This window comes from Centroberyx gerrardi, chromosome 6 (genome assembly GCF_048128805.1).
Source record: "Centroberyx gerrardi isolate f3 chromosome 6, fCenGer3.hap1.cur.20231027, whole genome shotgun sequence".
Taxonomy (NCBI): domain Eukaryota; kingdom Metazoa; phylum Chordata; class Actinopteri; order Beryciformes; family Berycidae; genus Centroberyx; species Centroberyx gerrardi.
The window spans coordinates 4,004,103-4,026,818 of NC_136002.1; the positions used below are offsets into that span (position 1 = coordinate 4,004,103).

At 45.6% G+C, this 22,716-nt stretch overlaps 1 protein-coding gene across 1 annotated transcript in view; it reads left to right on the forward strand.

Annotated features, from left to right (window-relative positions):
* bcas3 (BCAS3 microtubule associated cell migration factor) overlaps positions 1–22,716 on the forward strand; it is a 292,284-nt gene that overhangs the window by 107,800 nt on the left and 161,768 nt on the right. Inside the window, exons 20-22 of the mRNA XM_078284118.1 lie at positions 481–581; positions 4,663–4,859; positions 5,726–5,823. Coding sequence (XP_078140244.1) covers positions 481–581; positions 4,663–4,859; positions 5,726–5,823 — 396 coding nt within the window. The remainder of the gene's footprint in view (positions 1–480; positions 582–4,662; positions 4,860–5,725; positions 5,824–22,716) is intronic.

The window sequence follows — 22,716 nt, forward strand, 5'->3', positions numbered from 1 at the left end:
TGAATATGAATGTATGGTGTTGTTGCTATTATTGTTATCCTGGGTTTCAATGGAGAGATTTAGTATCCCATGGCTTTTCCACCCTGACAAGAATAAACATACGGGAGGGAAACACTGAATACTTGGATTTTTTTTTACCATAATGGCGCTAGCACACATAAATAAGCTAGTTGTTGATTATCATTTTCCTCCTCATGCTAATTTAGGTAAATGGCTAATGCTAATACATGATCCAGTACCCTGCTTTGAATTATCAGTTAGCTTTAGCATGTCTCTCTCCCCTTTGGCTTTTTGCTGCATTGATGTCATATGGGGAAAGACAGTAGATGCTTTTCCACCCTGCAAGAATACAATTCTGTAGAATTGGGAAACATTGAGCACTTGAAACGCAGGCCTGCCTACAAAACCCATATTGGTTGAAACCTACATCCGGTACTCATTTTTGTGTGTGTGTGTGTGTGTGTGTGTGTGTGTCCTCAGCAATGCCCCCAGGAAGCCCAGGCCCCATCACGCGTCATGAGTCGTCGGACAGCCTTGCATCGGACCACAGTGGCCAGGAAGACGAGGAGTGGCTCTCCCAGGTCAGACCTCCACCTGCACCAACATTACGGTGACATCACATCAGTCTGTGCCAGCCATCCCCTGGGGGGTGGGGGGGTGGGGGGGCGGGAGCTTATCCATCCAAAGACAAGGTACCGATGTGTCCTTAGATTCTTTGTTGTATACACACAAACAGTTGAACAACATCCAGCAAATGCCGTGTGCTATGATTATGATTAAAATAAATGATCTATGTTTAAGGCCTACAACTAGGCTACATTTACAGTTTCAGAACTTTCATTAACTATGTTCAATCATAAATTTCTCTACCCTGATGGAGCTTCATTCTATAGCGATTATAACCAATCTGAAACAGAAATTGTTCCCATATCCCGAGAAACTCCCCCAGACTTTTTTTCACATCACAGACTTTGGCCATCGGAGACAATTGTGAGTGATCACAAATCCAACCTTAGCTGTTCTAGTGTATAAAGCATATTTGGAAAATATATATATGCGTACTAAAATTTTGTGATATTCCCGTTTAAACCATTGACACAATGATACAGGTTGTTACGATCATAGTGCAACCAAGACAAGAAAAGAAAGTCAAGTTATTGCATTCTGCTTTATCTCGGTGCAAGTGAAAATGTCAAAATAAATGTTGTTAGTGAATATTTTTGGTATTGAAACGATGATTCAAGTCTTGGCTCTGTGTCTTCTGCTTTGATTTGTTACACAACAAACATTTAGTCCTATGTTGTGTTATTATTGCAGTCAACCAGGATTACTCTAGTCTTTATGTCTTGCTTTCTCCCAATACAATACAAAACAGCCTAAATGGTGCTGAAATTTCAAGGCACATTACCAAATATACAGTACGCACACCCCGCTCTTTTCAGCTTGGTTACCCCTCATGGCACTCAACCCTGGTGTCGGCAGGTAACCCATTACATTTTTACCATCAATAATTCCACCGCATGCATAATTGAATGGGTAAAATGCACCTCACTTAGCCTGCAGATGCTGTGGTTAGTATCTGCCATGATAGTTCGCCAGGAGCAAAACTATCCATCGCACCAAAAGCTGGTGCTTAAGCCGGGCTCCTGGTAACTCCGTTTGGGAGCGGTGGTAGTGATGCATTTGTCGATAGTTGTAGATGTCGCTTGTTTGTAATAACCGCTTGTAATATCCTTTCTAAAAACCTTTTGGAACTAGCTCTTGTGGAAAATAGATTTGTCAACCGAAGGCCAAATCCCACAACGCCACGTCTCTACTAGTCAGACATCTCGCATCGCTGTTCAAATTAGAATAAAAAGACCGAACCAAAATAGAACATTGGTTTCTAGATCAATTATAGATAGTAGCCTTTTGAGTCCAGTCCCTCCAAAAAATTTTTGGAAAGGCTAGGTCATATCAAGCACAATAGTCTGGTGGGTCGAGAAATGCTAAATACATATAGGCTAGATTGAATTAGAGGCCAAGTACTGCCTTGTGGATTTCATTATATCATATCAGTTGCCTTCATTAGATTATCAGCAGGCATTTTGGCGTTGGGTTGGGATTTGGGATTGATCGGCCATCCCCTAATGAAATGTGAGGTTTGTGACCCTCTGTGTCAGTTGTTTAGCCTGCTGCAGCGCTGTGTCATTTGCTGCCTATCAATGTTAGTGGCTCTTATGCTGCACGTTGGCCGACAACAAAGCCTCCCGCCCTCACAGAGTGCAGTAAGTCCACTTCATGTCTCTGCGTCTCATCTGTCAATTTTGCTCTGACGAAAATGGCTTGCGACACGTGTTGCGATCGCACAAGTTGATGGATGGTCCTGACATGTTGTTTAACTTATCCTTTCCCAGTACATGAACAAATGCACTCTAGGCAACTGTTCATCACTCTACTCATGTTTTGTCCCCCAACTATGGACAATGGATCGGTCTTTGTTCGTTCAGCCGTGTGTCACTTGCGATATCTCAGACACCGCCGATCAGATTTTGATGAAACTTAAGGGAACGATGCATTCACTGCTGCGCTCTGGCGTTTTCAAAATTACGCTGATTGGCCCAAGGGGCAGCTGCTGCAATTACAGGTCAAAGCGAGAGGGTGCATGTATTTTTCATTATTTATCCTTTATGTAGCAAGTCAATTAAGAGCAAATTCACACACATTTGTTGCTGATTGGCCCAGAGGGGGACTGCATCATTCACAGGGGACAACATGTTTACTGCTGCATTTCTTTTGAACCGGTTGGATGTTTGTACAGCAGGCATTGCCCATCCATTAGCATGGGCTAGCTGTGTGACCAGCACACTGCGGGTAACACGTGCCGTCAGAGCAAAGCCGAGGCAATATGTCGCTGGCCCTGTCCGGCGAGACGGGGTGGGGGGGTGGGTCGACACTGGGCCACAACATCTGGACCCTCCACCCCACCGCAAAGAGAGCACACTGGCAGCTGTTCAACTCTGTGGCTGGGCGTGACACTGATGGTGTTAACTGGCAATGCACACACACACACACACACACACACACATACACACACACACCAACAGACACATAGTGACAATCCTCCTCCCTCCTTCCATGGCCTAATTTGCACAGCTGTGCCAGACCACACTTGCACACACACACACACACACACACAGAAGAATTAAGAGAGCGTAAGCTGTCACTCTTGTCTGGGATGTTCGCGCCTGGCAGCCAGAGTGGAGAGAGACTGCGAGATGAGAGATGGGCCGAGGTGAGAGACGAGTGCGTACGAACTAAAGATAATGAAATGTGAACGGTGAGACACCAAGAGGCGCGTTAAGTGCTGGAGGGAGTTGAAAAGTCAGAGTTAGCGTGGGAGAGCAGTGAAAAATGGGAGTCCGAGGCAGGAGATGGTTCGTCAGTGGATTCAAGGCGAAGAGGAGACGGAGAGAGGAGGAGGCAGTAATAGTCCAATGTTTATAATTCACCCCCTCCTGCCCCTTTCCTATCCCTCTTTCAGCCAGTATTAGTGCCACTCAGCATAAGCGCCAACGGACCGCCTGCCATGCTAACGCCATCTTACTCTCCCGGTAGGCTTCACCTCACCCTTGCTGCCACGCTGCTTAACGGCACAGCGGCGTGTTTCTGCAAAATGCGACGCTAATGTCACACTTCTATTAACCCTCGGGGAAGTCTTCCCCTCCTCCCGCCAGCACTCCAGCACACACAAGACCTTGACTGGCTCTGACATCATCATTAGACTTTCAGCGGTGCAGCGGCGAGGCGAGCTTTTAGTTGGATGTCATGTAACTGAGTTCATCTGAGCTACAGAGTAGTGCATGGGGGTGTTGGAGTATTGGCATGTACAGCAACACCAAACCACTCTGTCACTTCCACTGACAAGTCGTCCTCAGAGAAGCTGAGAGGTCGTGTCCTCGACTGACTGCTAATGCATTAGTAGGATTCAACCAACATGGGTTTCTGAAGACTGATACTGATATTTTTGGATTGAACAGCGCTCCAATATTTCATGCCCATGTCCAATATCTTTCAATTTGACCATTCCATGCCCCCAAAAATGGTAAGAATTTAGTGTTTCTGCCAGAATATTAATCTTGGACAGTTATATATGAAGACATCATCAGGATAACTGTAACTGGTTTAAATACCAGTTTGTTATTCAGGTTGGTATTAGCCTTCCACTGTCATATAATGAATGTCACATATAATGAAGCATGTCATCCATAAATGCATATATGTGAACCATACAGGGGTTGGCATGATTTCCCAGACTGTTCTCCTTGCTACATTCAATAATTTTGCTGTTTTTGTGACAGACACTGCTGCAAGTCAAGCACCAACTATTGGGCCTCTTTGTAACAGTTAGTTGCCTCGTGTTGCTTTGAAAACTCACATATAAAAGTGGTGATTCAGAGCTCTTTTAAGCTCTTTTCATCAGTTATTTCAAAGTTAAAGTCCTTTTGCTTAAGTGTTTTCTCCACCCTCTCTAGAGTGGGCATAAATAATGCAATTTAGAATGAAAGCACAGCAATATTATGAGAATTTCCCATTACACATGTCCTACCCTGTACATGTAAACAGCAGCGTAAAGCTAAGACAGTCCACGCTCGTCACCAACCCGTACCTCTGTATTCCCAGGTGGAGATTGTGACCCACACGGGACCCCACCGGCGGCTGTGGATGGGCCCCCAGTTTCAGTTTAAGACCATTCACCCTTCAGGCCAGACCACGGTCATCTCCTCCTCCTCCTCGGTGCTTCAGTCCCAGGGTCCCGCTGACGTCCAACAGCCCCTCCTGGACTTCGACACCGACGACCTGGACCTGCACAGCCTCAGGTACCTACACAGCATCAAAACTAATGCACCCATGAGAACAGCTTTGGGCTTGAAACTGCACTGTAGATTTAAATCCGTCTAAATCCTGCGACAGAGAAGAGTGTCCCATCCCCAATAACTGAGACACCACAGATTCACCCTATTTGCCCAAATTAAATATCTGGTATTCTCCGGTATGAAGTGATCACATTTGCGTGCTGTGTGCAGTTTACTGACATCACATTACAGGATTTCTGGGTATTGAAGTCCTTAAATTTCAAACTCTTACCTCTCCCTGCCATTTGAGGCCGCCAATGTGCAGAATTGCCTAGTACAGCTTTAAAGAGTTGAGCCAGGCCCCAACCTTAGCAATTAAGTCAGATTTTCAGCCCAACTAACCCTAACCCTTCAGCCCATTGGGTCTGGTCCTGATGTCAAGCCCTACTCAGCAGCATCTTTTTTGGTTTAAATCTCTTAAATCTTAGTTTGAGTATTTTGAGGCCTTCAACATAGCTCAATGTATCTTAACTCTTGCCCCCACATGGTCCTTGGTAAGCCAAGGACCAAATCCACAGCAGTGGCTCTCAAAGTGGACCCAGGGACCCTTGAGGGGGTTCCAGGGAGTCCTCAACTAATGAGGAATAGTTCACTACAAATTGTCCTAATTAGAGATGTATAGGAATGACTATTCTAATCCTAGGTTTAACTCTCACCCACATACAGTGTAGACAGTTCTACAATTCAATAGGCCTACTAAATAATCAACAACTAAAATGGGTCCTTGGGGTCTAATGTGGGTCTATTTGGGGGTCTGGGATATTAAAATGATTGAGAGCCCCAATCTACACCACCAAAAACAATGTGTGTGTGTGTGTGTGTGTGTGTAGGATCCAGCCAGTGCGTTCGGAGCCAGTTAGCATGCCCGGCTCGTCAAGGCTGGTCGCCGAACGCCGAGGACAGTCCAACATCATAGATACTGGATCAGGTAGGAAACATGGCTTCTACTCTAGTCTGTTTTTGTTTTTTACTATAGTCTATTTTTCCAGCTCCAACTCTTTCTACTCTTCTCCAAGTCTCTTCATTTCTCTCTTAACTGTTCTGTTAAACTGTGTCCCATTCTCTAGTTTGTACTGTTATTCCACGTTGATGTATCATACTCTGTAATACTCTTATCACACCGTGCTCTCCCTCTGCATGGGTCCAGAGTGTTAGTCTAGGTTGGTGTACCGCTTATGTGGTCCATGTTTGATTCATGTGTACATATTCCTAGTCAACACTGTGAATTCTCCAAATAGGGTAGATGCGCCATTACCAGAGGCAAGGCATTCTGGTCTTTGCCAAGGCTCTAGGTCTTGCAGGATTTAGCATCATGGCCAACTTAACAAGAACCTTAACAAGTTCTTGTGTTTTTCACTTTTCTCAAACTTGTTTTCAAGGATATATGTGTATATATATATATATATATATATATATAAGATATATGTCTCAAGGTAAGGATCATGCAGACAGTACAATCTCACCTGCTTCATATGCTTCAAACATGCCTGATTGGAAGGACTTGGACAGTTTTTTGGAAGTCCAGACCAAATGTAGTCTTGAAATGTGGGACAATGGGACAATGTAGCAAGTACCAAGTTTTTGGTACATTGTCCCATTGGTCCACTAAGTGATGAGAACATAGACATCCATGTGTCCTTGGTAGATCACTGGCTCCGGTGCTTCATGCTAACACTTTAGTATACGCTGTGTTGAGTGACAGCAGTGCCTACTATCACTCAACATAGTGCATGCTAAAGTGTTAGCATGGAACACCAGAGCCAATGATCTACTGGGGACACATGGATGATTTGGGTGTCTATGTTCTCATTGCCTGACAGGGAAGTTGAACAACTGCACAATCTCCAAAAACTTTGTGTATTCCTTTTACTGGAGCAAATATGAAACTGCCTGTTTCATTGATGTTTTTCTTTTTTTAAAAATGCATTAACATTACATCTAAACCAAACATGGTCAAACCAGGGTCCTTTTTGACTGTGTTTCCATTAGACATGCTTGATCACACATCTATTTCTGTTTCAAAAATGTATATTTCTATGATTAGAGGTCATATAGCTATTCCTTAATATTCTTACTATCTTGATTGCACTTTGGTAGCAGCCTGTTGTACTGGAGTCACCATGTGTGTAAAGGTAAAGAGATTTCCTTAGCTCTGTTGTCTAACACTGGGACAATCCCATCCAAGTGGATTACAAGTGGTCTGTCATTTACTGTAGCCATTCACTACCCCTCTCTCTCTCTCTCTCTCTCTCTCTCACACACACACACACACACATATCCACACCCGACAGATATGTGGATTCCCCTCTCATGTTCCAATCCGCATCCAGCTTCCCCCTTGTTTTCCATCCCATTGTTATGCGGACGGTGCCCCCGTCCTCTAATGAAATCTATCGTGATTGTCTGAATAGGCCTCTAATGTCTATCCAACCATTGGATTACATTGATTCAGTTTCAAGTGATTTTGATAGCATCCCGCTCTACATGTCTCCTTTCATCTGGTTATGATGTTAGGCTAATCCAATCACACGCAGATCAGAGGATTTCCCCTTTTGAAATATATCTTTTACTCCCAAGGTATAATGCTGTTACGCTGGTCTTGTGAGCGTGTGTGTGTGTGTTGGTAGTCACTGTCAGCGTGGGTGAACAAAACAACACTTTACGCGTGACATTTTATCCTGTGGCCTTTTGTTTGATAAAAGAGATAGGAGGGAGATAGCGGCGTCTTCGGCATTATCTGCTGTGTCTTGTGACGGAGACGTCGCTCATCTGATCTGCCCCGGAGCTGACTGATGGAGCCGCAGATAGCCGTTCCTGGCTTTTTCACTCTCGGTGTCAAACAACATTCGCAGCTTGTGGCACAAAAAAATGTCGTGTCACAAATAGTTTTGCTGTATTTGATTCGTCGCCGCTTTCCTCCTTCCGCTTTGAACACATATTTGCACACATACTTTGCACAACACAGAAGTATGAACAATGGATATGGTCAGACCGTTATATCGGTTTGCTGATACTGGCCTTTTATTAAAAATCGAATATGCGCGGTGTTGTCCACCTCCGATATGATGCGGTTTGTTGATTACATATTCATTGTAGAATTAATTCCACATAATTAGGAGTGTGAGCGCACATTCATACTAGGGTTATACTGATGTATCAGCTTGCAGATATTGGCCAAAAGTCGGATATCGGCCAGTCAGTGTTGTCCACCTCTATGATGGATATGATCCAGTAGTAGTAGTAGTAGTAGTAGTAGTAGTAGTATTAGTTGTAGTAGTATTGATGTACTTTGTTTCAGTGGAGAGGCTTTTCCATCCTGGCATGAATAAAAGTCTTGGGGAAACGCTGAAAATGAGAGATTTTTGTCCGTTTTTTATTTAAAGATACTGAGTATCGGTTACTGGCACATCAATCCAGGAATATCGGTGTCAGTATCAGCGTTCAAAAACCCATTTTGGTCTAACCCTAGTGTGTATCCGTGCATTTTTGGATACATATGTATGTCAACAGTGCCTCCTCCTCTCCCCTTTTGCTTTCTCTCTCTTCCGCCGCCTCCTCTCTTCTCCTTCTGTATGCTCTGTATCTGTCCTTCCTCCTCCACCCAATGCCCTTTCTGTTTTCAGCCTCTCTGACACTCGCTCGGTCTAGAGAGAGGAGGACAGAGCCAGGCGGAGGGATGGAGGTGATGTTTATCTGTGTGTGTGTGTGTGTGTGTGTGTGTGTGTTGGGAGGGTTCGCCGCTGTGTCCTGCCACCGCCTTGGCGCTGCCTCTTATCACACACACACATCACTTTTGTCTTACCTTCTAAAGAACGCGCCCACGTGTGTTTGTGTGCGTTACGGTTTGACCGATATAGGTGTTTGAAGGCCGATACTGACATATTTTGTGACATATCCATGTGTAGTTCAAAGTCTAATGTCTCATTAGAATCAGTTCAGGTTAAGGCCTGTGTGACATTGATTACATATGTAATCAAACAAATGACATTATATCCATCATATCAGAGGTGGACCACACTGACTGGACCGGATATCGTTTTTAAGAAAAGGCCAATATCGGCTCCATGTAGCAGTCTGACCCTCCTTCAGAGACAGCGTGTGTGTGTGTGTGTGTGTGTACACCGACATGTGCACGCATGTAATTTGCGCATTTCGCGGCGTAGCACCCTGTGGCCTGAGTCGTGATTCCTGTTTGAATAGACGCATTTTCCTCGCGAGTCCCCAGGCCCGGCGAGGCTATAAAGCCGCAGTATTCCCCACAGTGACTCACTTACAGTCAGTCAGTCTCCCCAGTGTCTGCTCCCATCTTATCTCGGCCCATACACTCTGCTTATCTCTGCCCTCCCCGAGGTGATAGGACGCCGTCTGCATAGGACACACACACACGCGCGCGCGCGCTGTGTGTGTGCAGCGCTTCCAGTCGTGCCTAGTTGACTCAGCATATCTCTCTCTATGGAAGGCAGGCACAGAGGCCAACGCCAAAGTGACTGTCTCACTTTCCACCAGCCTCAATATACAGGATCAATGGGACGTGTAGCCGTTATCAATACCCTCCTATCTGGTCCCCGAGCCTTGCTGTGGGGTGTGTGTGTGCACGCGCAAGTGTGTGTGTGTGTGTCTGGAGACAGCCTCAGTCCCAGCTAGACTACACAGTGGCGTTTTGTGGCCCGGGAGGTTGTATCAAGAAAGAAAGAAGAGGAGACAGACCTGAAAGAGAGATAACGCAGCAAGACTGAGTATTTAATCTTACCTGTTAGTGTGTGTGTGGGTGTGTGTGTGTGCGCGTGCGTGCGTGCACTGATAAATCTCCCGGTGCCTTTTCAGAGCCCTGTTGTTCTGTTTTGACTCCGCGAAGAAAGCCGCCCCGCTCGGGAAGAGGAAATAACAACAAAAACCTCATCTGTGTTGGCAGCCATTTTGTTGTTTTTGTTGTTGTCGTCGTCGGTGTGTCCCTGTCTTTGTCGCCATGTCTATGTCTTGCTGTTTGTCTCTATCTGTGTGTGTGTGGGTGTGTGTGTGTGTGTGTGATTTATCTGCGGTAGTGAATCAGTGATAGTGTGTTAGCTGGCGGCAGAGCAGAGCAGGCAGGACGAGATGGAGTTGGCTTATCACAACACACTGAAGACACTTTAGAGGGCTACTGGACTTTGGCACTGGTGTGCGTGTGTGTGTGTATTGGAGTTGGACCGATATACTAGTTTGCTGATATGCGGGGCCGATATTGTCTTTTTATTAAAAATGGGGTCTGGCCCAGTCAGAGTGACAGGGCGGACAGAGTGTTCCTCATTCTATAGTAGGATAGGATGGTCTATCGACTATCGGCATCTTAAATCAAAACTATCAGTATCAGCCTTCTGAAACCCATATCTGTTGATCCCTAATGTGTGAGTGTCGGTCTCACACACACACACACACACACGCATACACACACACATGCATACTTTATGTTTGCCCTTGTGTCTTCAGTCTGGTGCATTAGCAGCATCCTGTAAAGCAGTGAGTTAATCAGTGTGGGATCAGCAGCTATCAGCCATTAGCCACATCCACCCCACATTATCACAGCTCCGCGACCTCCGCCGCGTGGTTTGGGGGTGTTTTCGTGTGTGTGTGTGTGTGTGTGTGTGTGTGTGTGTGTGTGCGTGTGTGTGTGTGTGTCTTGTACTTCCATCCGAGTATCCAAATGCCCTCACCGACATAGAAAGATGATGAAAATGGATGGTGCTCACAAAATATCTCAATACAACCATGTTTGTGTGTGTGTATGTGTGTGTGTGTGTGTGTGTGTCACCTACACAGTGCCCCCTTGTCCCAGCGACCACCCCACCCCCCCTCCCCCTTACCACCACCATCACCCTACCCCCCCTCCCCCTTACCACCACCATCACCCTTAGGCGAGAAGGGGCTTTCCTCTGCACTATTGTATTCAATCGGAGGTTGGTGGAGGGAGAGAGAGGCATGAATGGATGAATAAAAAAAGGAGGATAGAGGTGGTGCACCTCCGCCACCCCCCCCCCCCCCCCCCCCCCCCCACACACACACACACACACACACACACTCCTTCCCTTCATACCTGAGCAGCCCCTTAAAAGTTACTGGGCACCTGTGCTGTGGTATTTTCCCCCCCTTTCTCTCTCTTTCTCTCTCTCTATCTCTCTTTTTTTTCCCAATACACACACACACACACACACCACACACACACACACCAGTAACCTATACCCCACAATTACCTCCAGGCTCATAAAGGGCCCTTGTATTTTTTGCTATAGCGGCCACACTGACAACAGTGACCATACAGGCCAGAAAGATACCTGGCCATCCGATCTCTTCCTTAAAGACAAATACCCTCATTTCCCGTGACCCCCCCACCCCCCCCCCCCCCCCCCCCCCCCCCACCCCCCACACTCGCTTTCTCCCCATCCCTCCTCTCCCGTCTTTATTTTCATCAATAGGCACCTTTGTCACCCCCCGCCCCCGCCCCCACCCCATCCCATCCATCGCCTTAGGGTGCGTTCGGTGACCCGTCGGGTGGCGGCAGGGCGCGACACGACAGCGGATCTCTTCGGTCATCGCCCACTCCTTTTATTTAATTATTATTATTTTTTTTTTTTTGGCATCGACCGCAATCGGGCAAATGGAGAGACGCCACTGTCGTCGTGGAGCGAAGGAGGGAGGAAAAAGGTGTGTTGGGGAAGTGGAGGGGAAAGGAAGTGCAGAGAAAGGAGGGATAGCGAGAAAGAGAGTGGGTCATGGAATTCCTGGAATATCTCCCGGAGGTTTGAGAGGTGTATTCCAGACAGAGGAAGTCAGGGAATTGGTCCGGTTTCACAGAATGGGTTTTCCAACTTGTTCGACACATTCGATGCATTAGACGGTTGTCAGGCCGAGTGGAAACCAGATTGGAAAAAAAAAAAACGCAAGGAAGAATATTTGTAGGTCATTGGCCTTGTTTTGGAAAGTCATGGAAAACGGGGTCAGGTGGCAAAGTTCAACATCAGCCTACAATTCTACAATATGATATCATATCACAGTAAAAAGTCATATTAAAACAGCTTCATGAGACTGTTTTTAAAATAGATCAGAACGATATTTAGGCACTGAATTCACAAAATGCCGCAACTTTTCGGCAGGTAAGGGAATCAATGGAAAAGCCATGGTGGGAACCCCGATTAAAGGGGGGGGGGGGGGGGGGGGGGGGGGGCTGGCTTGTCAAGCTCATCTCAACCACTATCTGTTTCTTCCCCTTTCTTCCTTTCCCCCCTCTTTTTTGTTCTTTCGTTCTTTCTATATCCACTCCTCATTCTCCCATTCTCCTCTCTAACCTTTCTGAGATTTATTGTTCGCTCACTTTTAAGACTTCAGGAAGTGGGTGCGTGTGTGTGCGTGTGTACTTGTGTGTGTGTGAGGCTTTGGGGACTATGTGGTGGGAATGGTTTAGCCACATGTAGAGATTTATGGTGAGTGTGTGCGTGACTGAGAGAGATCAGGGTGTGACATGGATTGGTATGGGTGAGTGCTGATCAGTTTTTTGTGCTGCTGTTATCTCTGTTTGTGTGTGTGTGTGTGTGTGTGTGTGTGTGTGTGTGTGTTGGCGCACTTATAATCTGTGAGAGATGGAATGCCCTCCAGCATTAGTGTTATACGCCAAGTGCATGTGTGCCTGTACATCCATGTGACTCTCTGTGTGTGTGTGTGTGTGTGTGTGTGTGTGTGTGTGTGTGTGCAGTGCCAGGGGGCAGTGAAGACTGAGCAGCTGCTCTTTATAGTGACTGAACGGACACCAATGTGTCGGGCATCTGCCACGCGTTCGCTCTGCCTCCAACCCACTCCATGGTTTGTGTGTGTGTGTGTGTCTATGTGTGTGTGTGAGAGAGAGTTAGAGAAAGAGAGAGAGAGCGTGTGTGTGTGTGTGATCCTATAATTCTTCTTTCCACTGATTTTCATGGTTGTGTTGGAACAAACTTCAACAAAATACTGTTTTCAATTGGTCAGCATTAAGGAATTATATTATATATAGTGTACACTTTGTATTATAGTATAGTATATTTTCTAGTATATATTCTATTCTAGCATTGAGCATAATATATACTCTATATTATAGTATGTAGTTATTATTAGTTATTAGTTATTATAGATTTATGTATTTTTAATTGAGGCTGAAAGGAACTCATAATAGATATGAATGCATGCATGAATGCATTTGTTTTTGTGTGTGTGTGTGTGTGTGTGTGTGTGTGTGTGTGTGTGTGTCTCCCAGCTGCTGTGACAGAGGGTCATGTTGATGTTTCATATTCATATTTAGCGTGAAAACACACACTCACGCACACATGCACTCGCACACTCGCACTCTTACAGCATCCTACAATGGGCGGTGGTATGTCCCGGTAGGGGGTTTGGGGTGAGTGTGTGTGTGTGTGTGTGTGTGTGTGTGTGTGTGTGCGGGGCGGGGTCCTTGTGCCACCCTTTCATTCCCATGACCTCAATCTGCAGTGGGCACCCTGCCAGCCCGGCCGTCCCACCGTCTGCAGGGCCAAGCCTCCACTTCAGAGACATGAAGGGGAACTAATGTAACGGAATGGGTTTCTAATAACCACACACACACTGACTCGCGCACACACACACACACACACACACACACACAGACACACACACACAGGTGCTAATGAATCTGTTCATGCTAGACTCATTTGGGCTGGAATCACAGAGTTTTAACACACCCAGACACTGGTTGTCTTTGGGAAGACCTTAACCTGAATTGAATCTAATGCAACATTTGGATCGGATTCCACACACATGAATATATTTTATTATTATCAGGGTGTCTGCAGCTCCTTCAAGTTGAACTTCCGATTGTCTGATTTTTATGTAAAAAGCCGCCCATTTTATCAGTCCATTCTCTAATTTCAAGGCCTCAAAAAGTTTTAAATATGGTCGAATGTTATGTTGGAGTCTCAGATACGGTTTCAGAGGACTTCTCTTGCTCTAGTGCTTTTCTTGTGAGGAATATGCCTGGTTATGCAGAAGTATACTCCGATACTGCTTCTGTATTTTTACCTCTCAGACCCATTTTTCTGGTGAAATTCGGCTTAAATTTTATTCGAATTCACATTAAATTTTTTATATTTTTAAGTTTTAACGCTGCACAAGGCAACTTTGCACGTTGGCCACCCCAACTGGCAGTGAGAGGTAACTGTTATATAAGAAGAAAGAAAGAAAAATATTCTGGAGAGGAAACATAAATACTTGAAAACTATCAAAGTGTCAAATTTAAAGATAGGATATCGGCACAAAACATCAAAGTATCAGCTTGACCCGGCCAAGGGGAAGGACTGACAGCTTCCCTCTTCCCTGCTGTAACATTGATGCACTTACATCACTCTTCTCTCTCCTCCTTTTCTGTCTTTTTCTTCCTGCCTCTCTTCCATCGCTCCCTCCTTCCATCCAGCGTCACCAGGGGAAAACGCAACACACCATCAGTCACCGCTGACATCAGGAGTGACACATCCAGTCTCTCTCTCTCTCTCTCTCTCTCTCTCTCTCTCTCTCTCTCTTCCCCATACATTCCTCCTTTTCAATATCCCTGCGCATCCCCTTTCCACTTATTCCTCTTTCCCTTCCTCTTGCTTTCTTTCATACTGTCTCTCCCACTATCTCTCTCTCTCTCTCTCTCTCTCTCTCTCTCTCTCTCTGACACTAACCCTCTCTGACAGTGTCTCCATGCTGTCGCAGACTAATCCACCTTTGAGAGGTGTTAAAGTACCTCCACACACACACTCTCTAAACACACACACACACACACACGCATAGTCACTCCAGATCCCGTAAGACATCGATCTGCCGTCCCGCTCGCTCTAATGGGATTTTTTACACCTCAGCATCAAAAACGCCTAATGCATCGCATCACATCACACACGTGCATGTACACACACACACGCACACACACGCGCGCACACACACACACACACACACACACACACACACATATCATTACGGCAAGCGGCTGAGCCTCACTGGCAAGTGTGGTAAAAAATGAATAGAGAATGGAAAAGGAGAAAGCACTCAACAACATATGCATCTCACTCCCTCAGCGTCTGACTCATGTCGCAGATGTTCAGACTATCTCCACATCACACACACACACACACATACACACACACACACACATACCGTCTCTCAGTGTGATTGTAAAGTGAAGAATCTCTTCATACAGCTTTTAAAAGGAAGATGAGCTCTGCAACAGAATTCCCATATGTTATTCCTATGATCCTGAGAGTTGTGAGTGTGGAAAAGTTTGGGAACAAGGGAAATCCAAGTGGAGCGGAAGGCCTAAGACAGCCTAGACAAGACAAGACCTAAGACATACACCAAACCCGCAGAAAGTAGTGCAAGTGCAGGCATTACCTATATCTATTGAATCCTTTTGAGACGGCCTAAGTTGCAGCCACTGTCTCCTAATAGCTGTAGACCTCCAATATGGCTGCCAGAGGATGCGTTATGCCACCTGGATGCCCTCTATAGGTTTTAACAACACAGAATGTTATTTCAGATAAAAGCACTGCAACTCTATTTAGACCAAAACAATATGCCCATATTAGCCAAAGTCCATTCCATAAGAGTAATTTCCTCTCCCCTATGGTCTTACAATATCAATAACTGGAACGTGAACAAGACTTCCAGAGCCTGAAAGCAGAGAACCAAGACTCCACTCTCCCATGGCATCGATAGACACAACAGAGCTGCTCTGTTTGCAATCAATTGCAAAAGCACTTGAAAGTCTGAGAATGTTGTTGAGCTTTTGAATTCATAAGAGCCTTTGCTGATTTGTAGATGTCACAGTACTGCCTCTCTGTCTTTTCAATGGAGTTTTAGTGTTCCATAAATGCGGCTTCAGATGCTTTTCCATTCTGGCAAGAATACAAGGAGGAAACACTGAATACTTGTGTTTTTTCGGCATGGGAATTGTCAAATTTAAAGATATGGAATGCTGGCCCAAAATATTAGCTATCAGTAGCTTCAGTCCAAAAAGCATCAGTCTTGCCCCTTATTGGTCAAACTCCACTTTCAACTTCCCCTCATTCCCACTCCTCTCATCTCTTTCTCTCCACATCCTTCAAGACCTTTCTTTCTTTCTTTCTTTCTTTCTTTCTTTCTGTTTCTTGTCTTTCTTTCTGTGTTTCTCTCTTTTTTTTTCCTCTTCTTCGCCTCTGTCCTTCCTGTTGTTCTTCTCGGTGTCACCTCAGGGCCGACCAGGTGGAGGCCTACTGCAGGCTCATTTCCTCAGCAGGTGTGTTTGTGTGTGTGAGTGTGCTTTCTCGACATGTGTGTGCGTGTGCATGCATGCGTGTATGGAAGTGTATGGGTGTGTGTGTGCGCACGTTTGCGTAGATGCTATCTGCTCACCTGTTCTTGCCGAGCCACAGAAGCAGCCATTGTGTATTGATGCTAGCCGGCTAAAGACCAACCCCCTCCAGGTGACAACAGGTGTTGTGTGTGTGTGTGTGTGTGTGTGTGTGTGTGTGGTGTGTGTGTGTGTTGGGGAGGGATATTATCAAGGAGGATATTGTTTGTGCTGGGGTTGGGGAGGGATGGAGAGAGAGGAGAAGAGGTTACAGCCTTTCTCTCCTCACCTGGAAATTATGTCCTGCCGCCATTTTACTGGAGTGTGTTTCCAATCACCGCAGGAACGTGAGAAATGTCCGCTTGGGAATTCCACCCCGACTTCCTGTCTGTCTTTCACCGCGTGTGTGTGTGTGTGTGTGTGTGTGTGTGTGTGTGTGTGTGTCAAGGGTGGAAGTAACAAGTCATTTTTACTCTCTTCACTGTAGCTTTGTTGTGTACTTGTGCTTTTCTTTTGTAGTCAGTCATTTTACTTTCAGTGAAGTATGTTGAATTACTATGTTGAAGTAGTATAATTGTTTGAGTACAGATGTTGTAGGTTGTCTGTTAGCATCAGAGAAACTGGCTAATTGTAAATGACACCTGCATCAAACCTGCTAAAGCATGAAGAGGTAATTAAGTGAACTAACTAATAGTTGGATAGCTAATAGCAAAAGAAACCTCAATGTAGTAATGTTATTGCATAATGGAGATGGTAATTTTCATTTTATTTCATTGTTTTTTATTATTTTTTTATTTTTTTTATCACAGACCTAAGAATGACTTGAATAAATGAATTTCATATTCTTATTTTTAGAAAGTTTAAGAATCTATGAAACATGTACAGTACCTTGAACAGTCTGTCTTCTTTTATCTTTATCTTTTTTCTTTATCTTTACTCGGAAAGGTCAGATGTAACAGTGCCTGTTTTTTTAAGTAACTCAGTAACTAATAAACAGAGTCAATTTTAAATGAGAAAGTAGGCTTTTATACCAGAAATTACAGCAAAAAGTGCCAGAGGCAGGGCAGGGCATTTTGCTACTCTTTCCACCCCCGGTAGTGTTTCATACATGTTGGTTCCTTTTGCACTTTTCGTCAAAATATATCACAAACGTGTTTTCTAGCCCACTATCTTCTAAAATGCAAGAGAGAAAAACAAAGGCTGGAGGCAGGTCACGGAGGGAGGGCACATCAGCAAAACAACCATCATCTGCGGAGAAAGAAGTGATGAAGAAAAAGAAATAGAGAGGGAGAGACAGGATGCACACACCTCACACACACACACACACACAGTCGGACACTCTGATGCGTAGCGGTAGTGGCAGCGTTAGCGCACGTTAGCATGTTGCGGCTGCAGAGCCTTGCATCTTTCGCTGGAGATCAGCGCAGAGGCGAAGTGACAGCTTTCTTAGACAGAGCTGCTTCCCTTTGTCCTTTTCTTGCTGTTTTTCTGGTTTGTCATGCACGTTTAGGCGGCCGAAGAGTGTGTGAGTGTGTGTGTGTGTGTCAGGAGGTTTTGCAGTGTTGCCAAAGCGCAGTCGCCGTCACGCAGGTAGCGCACAGCGAACATTGATAGTGTGTGTTTGCCATTTTGTCTGTGCTGCATCTTTTATGCGCTTTAACCATATTTTCCCTCTTATCTACTTCTCCCCGATACTGTTTTTTTTTTTTGTTTTTGAAAGCTTTCTCTCGTTCTCAGTCGCCCTCTACCCCTGCTTTCCTCTCTTCCTGACTTGTTCTCCCATCTCGTTCCCCATAACTCTCTCCATCGCTGTTATCGGGAGCACAGGAAACTGTTGTTACCACAGTGCTGGAAGTTAACATCCATCTATCTGACGACAAGAGGAAAGACTCCAGATGTGAACGACTCTCTCCCTCCCTCAGTCTCTCTCTCTCTCTCTCCCTCCCTCAGTCTCTCTCTCTCTCTCTCTCTCTCTCTCTCTCTCTCTCTTTTCATTAGCTTTCTTTCCCAGATCAGAGATCAGTATCTCTATAATACAGCCTTCATAGTCTGGACATGAGGCTTGACAACATTTCAGACCGATTAATGAGGCCGATATTGGCCTTTTATTGAGAAACAGGTCTGGTCCACCTCTGATATGATGGATATGATGCAGTTTGATTGATTATATGTTTATTGTAGAATTGATCAATGCTACACTGGTTGTCTATGGGGAGACCTTAACCTGAACTGATTCTAATGAGACATTTAGATTTGTATTATTATTATCAGTAGTAGTAGTAGTTGCAGTGGAGAGGTTATGAATGTTGGAGTATTTTGTGTAGCAGTATAGTCTGTGTGCAGGTAGTCACACACACACACACACCTCTCAGTGTGTACCAGTGTGAAAATGAATTCAGACATTGAGCTCACTTGAGTGGGCTGGAGGGCAACTGGCCAAATGAACTGCAGCATAACTCTCCCTAACACAACACACACACACACACACACACACACATGCAGTACCCTGATGAGTGAGGATAAAATCTTATAGGCAGGCTGGAGGCTTGTGTGTGTGTGTGTGTGTGTGTGTGTGGGTGTATGTATGCAATCCCTAAAATTGAATTAAAATACAAGAGCAGTCCTTGGGTGAGAGCGGAAATGTATTCAGAAGCATAACACGTACTGAGAAAGCCCACTATACACTAAATGCACACACACACACACACACACACGCAAAACATGTGTTTCTAATGAAGGTTGTGTATGGGAGCACTGGTCAGCCATACAGTATGAGGTCATCCAGTTGTGTGTGTGTGTGTGTGTAGTGCTTGTCCCGTTCATCACACTACATACCTGGGCTTTGTGGGAGTGGAGACACACTCACGCTTATGGCTACATTTGCAGCCTCCAAATGGTGTGTGTGTGTGTGTGTGTGAATGTGTGTGTGCGTGCATGTGTGTGTGTGTGCGTGTTGCTGCTGCTAACAGTCAACAGCAGCACTGCTCTGTGTAGCTACGACTCTATTAAAACTCCTACAGCCTTTCATCTAAAGGCTACGCCGCGGCTCCACCTGGTTCTGTGTGTGTGTGTGTGTGCGTGTGTGTGTGTGTGTGTGTGTGTGCGCCCTCAGCCATTGGGGTAGCAAACACACTTAATACAATTATGCCTCAGCAGAGATGAGAAAGAGAGACAGGCGGCGCCTAAGAAGGTACGCTGTCTGGTGTGTGTGTGTGTGTGTGTGTGTGTGTGTGTGATGAGGATGTTGTCACTGGCAGCTAGACGTGGCATTTCCACGCCTGGCTTCCACTGTAGCGCCCTCACCCCCACCCCCACCCTCCAACCCTGTCTTCCTCTTCTTCTAATTGGGGCTTTCCCTTATAATTAGTCCATCCTAGCCCCCCCCCCCCCCTCCTCCAGGAGAGGCCCGCTACGGGGGGGGTTAGCATGGCACCTCGGCCCCAGTAATGAGCACCCTTTCCCCCCTGTGGCAGCGGCGCTTCCCTCCCGAGGCGCGGGGAGTGGGAGGTTAGCATAGCATCGCGGCTAACTAGGCCGAGGAGCCTTAGAGCGGGGCCTCGGCGCCGGCCAGCCACATCCCCACTGGTCAGTCATGCACTAATCCAATAAATGAGCTGTGCGGGAGGGCAAGTGTCACACACTCTGCACACACTCTCACACACACACACACACACACACACACAAACACACACAAACTGTAAATACACACTTAGAGGTCCAAAGTTGTGACAAGTTACTGCTAATTGTGTTCTGTCTGTCCCTGTCCTCCTCCTTAGGGCTAAGCTACATTCCTAGACCAGTGGGTTCAACTCAAGTGTGTGTGTGTGTGTGTGCGTGCATGGGTGTTCTATTACTGTCTCTATTCTATTACTAGTCCGCCGCTCTCTGTCCGATGTCTTTTTCGTTCCACCTGGTCTCTCCACTCTTTGCCTTTTGTAGCACCGTCATATGATTTATCCTGTCATTGAAATTGCGTATAATATTTTACTGTTTACTTTTAAAGCTCAGCTTGGCAGATTTCAAAATCCTGATCATTCCACAAACTAGACTCCAAACTACAGGTGATGCGACTATCCAAAAATCAGATAAGTTATTGCTGCGTTTTATTGTATTGCTCTTCTCTTTAACGTCTTTGTTTCTTCTTTTTGATTTATGCCCATTATATATTGGGTTCATCCTTTTTCTGTAAAGCCCTTTGTAAACTTTAATCGAGAAAAGTGCTATTCAAATACAAAATAAAAATAATTTGCCAGGTCAAATTTGACAAGTTTAAAGGTGCTATGTGCAGTATTTTAACAACAATAAATCATTACCACATTCATTTTGATACATTAGTATACTTCCCCAAACAAACAAGACCATCACCGAGAAGATCGGCAGCCTCAACACTGCATTTTACATTGTATACCACTGGGTCAGATTTGGCGGGAAATCTGTTGGATTGCTTTACGGCACAAAACAGGAAGAGGGCGCTGTTCTTCCAGAGCAAACAGAGCTAAAGCTTTCAGAGTTTCTGGCAGCAGATGATGGAAGGAAGGAAAAATCGCTTCCAACCTACTTATCCTCTTCAGCCAAAGAGAAAACCTTTGACCGAAGAAGCAGCATTCTCCTCGCCGCGGGAAGCTGCAGGGTTTATGGGAAATGTGGTCTTAATTTGGAGGAACACAAGCACTAACAATAGCACTGTTGTGAGATAGAGGCTACCAATCGTCTCCACCATGGTATTAGATGTTTGCATTAGTTATAGCGAGGTAACACAACGTAGATGGAAATGACGAAATGCGGTCGGAGAATGCTACAGTCCCCGCGCTGACATCGGCACGAACGCTAACCGCCTTTGTTATACTGCGAATAAATATTCCCAATCCAGTTTTTTTGTCGAATTTGTGTCCTTTTATTGGAGCCCAGAAATGAAGCGTTGTGGTGGAAGAGCAGCTGCTTTGCACAAAGTCTGATAAACAGACATGACCTAATGAAGCAGCAAGCAGTTCAAGTCATTCTCCGCAAATTAGGAACACATGGTAGACACACACACACACTCACATGTGCAAAAACACTGATACACACAAGCCAACATACACACAGGCTCTCAGGCTTGTTGTCATGTGTACACACACACACACACACACACACACACACAGCTCAGTGAGTACATAGACGCCTGAGGAGTGATTCTGACAGGAAGCGCGGACCTCTCCTTTCCCTTTAGCGCTCATTTTCTTTTTATTTGCTCTTCCCTTTCTCCATTGTCTGCTTCTCATCTTTCTTCAATCCCTCTCTCTTTCCGTTCTCTCTTCCCTCTCTTTTTTTCTCTTTTCCTACCAGCATTCGCCACACCGACACAAGCGCCGTCGACCTCCGTCGAACGCCTAGCAGTTGGTGAAACCGCTGTTCGTAACACGAACGCACACACACACTCATGCGCACACATAACACATAACACAATCTCACGCCAGGAAAAGCCCTGAGCCAGAACAGGCAGGAAAACTCTGGAAAACCAGGATACAATTTGGCACTTATGGAGCCTAAACGATTTCCTCCTGGGCGTTGGGCTCCATCCTACTGGGAAAAGCCAAAGGACCGGCAGAGAAAATTACATCCGGGAAAATGTTTATGCAGCGCACTCGGCTCCCTCGCTTTCTGCCCCGCAAATGAGTGATTATTCGTCTACTCTTAACCTCTGAGAAAGAGGGAGGGGTGGTGGGGGGGGGGGGGGGGTGATGGAGAGAGAGATTCTTTCCATCATTAGCTCTTTGGAAGGGGCGGCCGCTGGCATAGCTTAGCTTCTTTGTCACAATGTGAGCTTCCTACTTGGCAGGGCTAAAGGTATTTGGAGAGCACTCTGCTAAATGTTCAGTCTGCTCTGTAAAGCGGCGCTGGTTAGGCCGAGGGAAGGCGGGTAATTGGGGAGGGTGTACGCACGCACATGGGCGCGCACACACACACACGCCGCCCGCTCTCAAACACACACGGGCTAGGGTTCGGCTGGTACGGGCGTTTCAAGACCGACACGGGTATTTTTGGGAATGAAGCTGCCGATCGATGTTTTTGCTGACACCAAAAATAAATAAATAAAAAATCTCCAGGTTTTCAGTGTTTTTCCCAGAATTGTATTCTTGTCAGGGTGGAAAAGCCTCTGAAACAGCATTTAGATCATGGGATGCTAAAACTCTCCATTGAAAACCATGATGATGATGAAAATGATATTCACATTAAATATTCACATTAGAATGAATTCAGGTTAAGCGCTTCCCATTGACAAACACTGCAGTATTGATCAATTCTACAATAAATATGTAATCAGTCAAAGTGCATCATACTTCTTTCCCTACCTCCACCCTTACCTCCCTCCATCCCTCCCTCTTTCTTCCCCTCCCTCCATCCCTCTAAGAGAAGAAGGAGGGTTCGAAAAGCAGCAATGCACTTCAGCGAGGTTATATAGAAGTATACTTTAATTAGGACATATCTCCCATTTGTCACTAACAC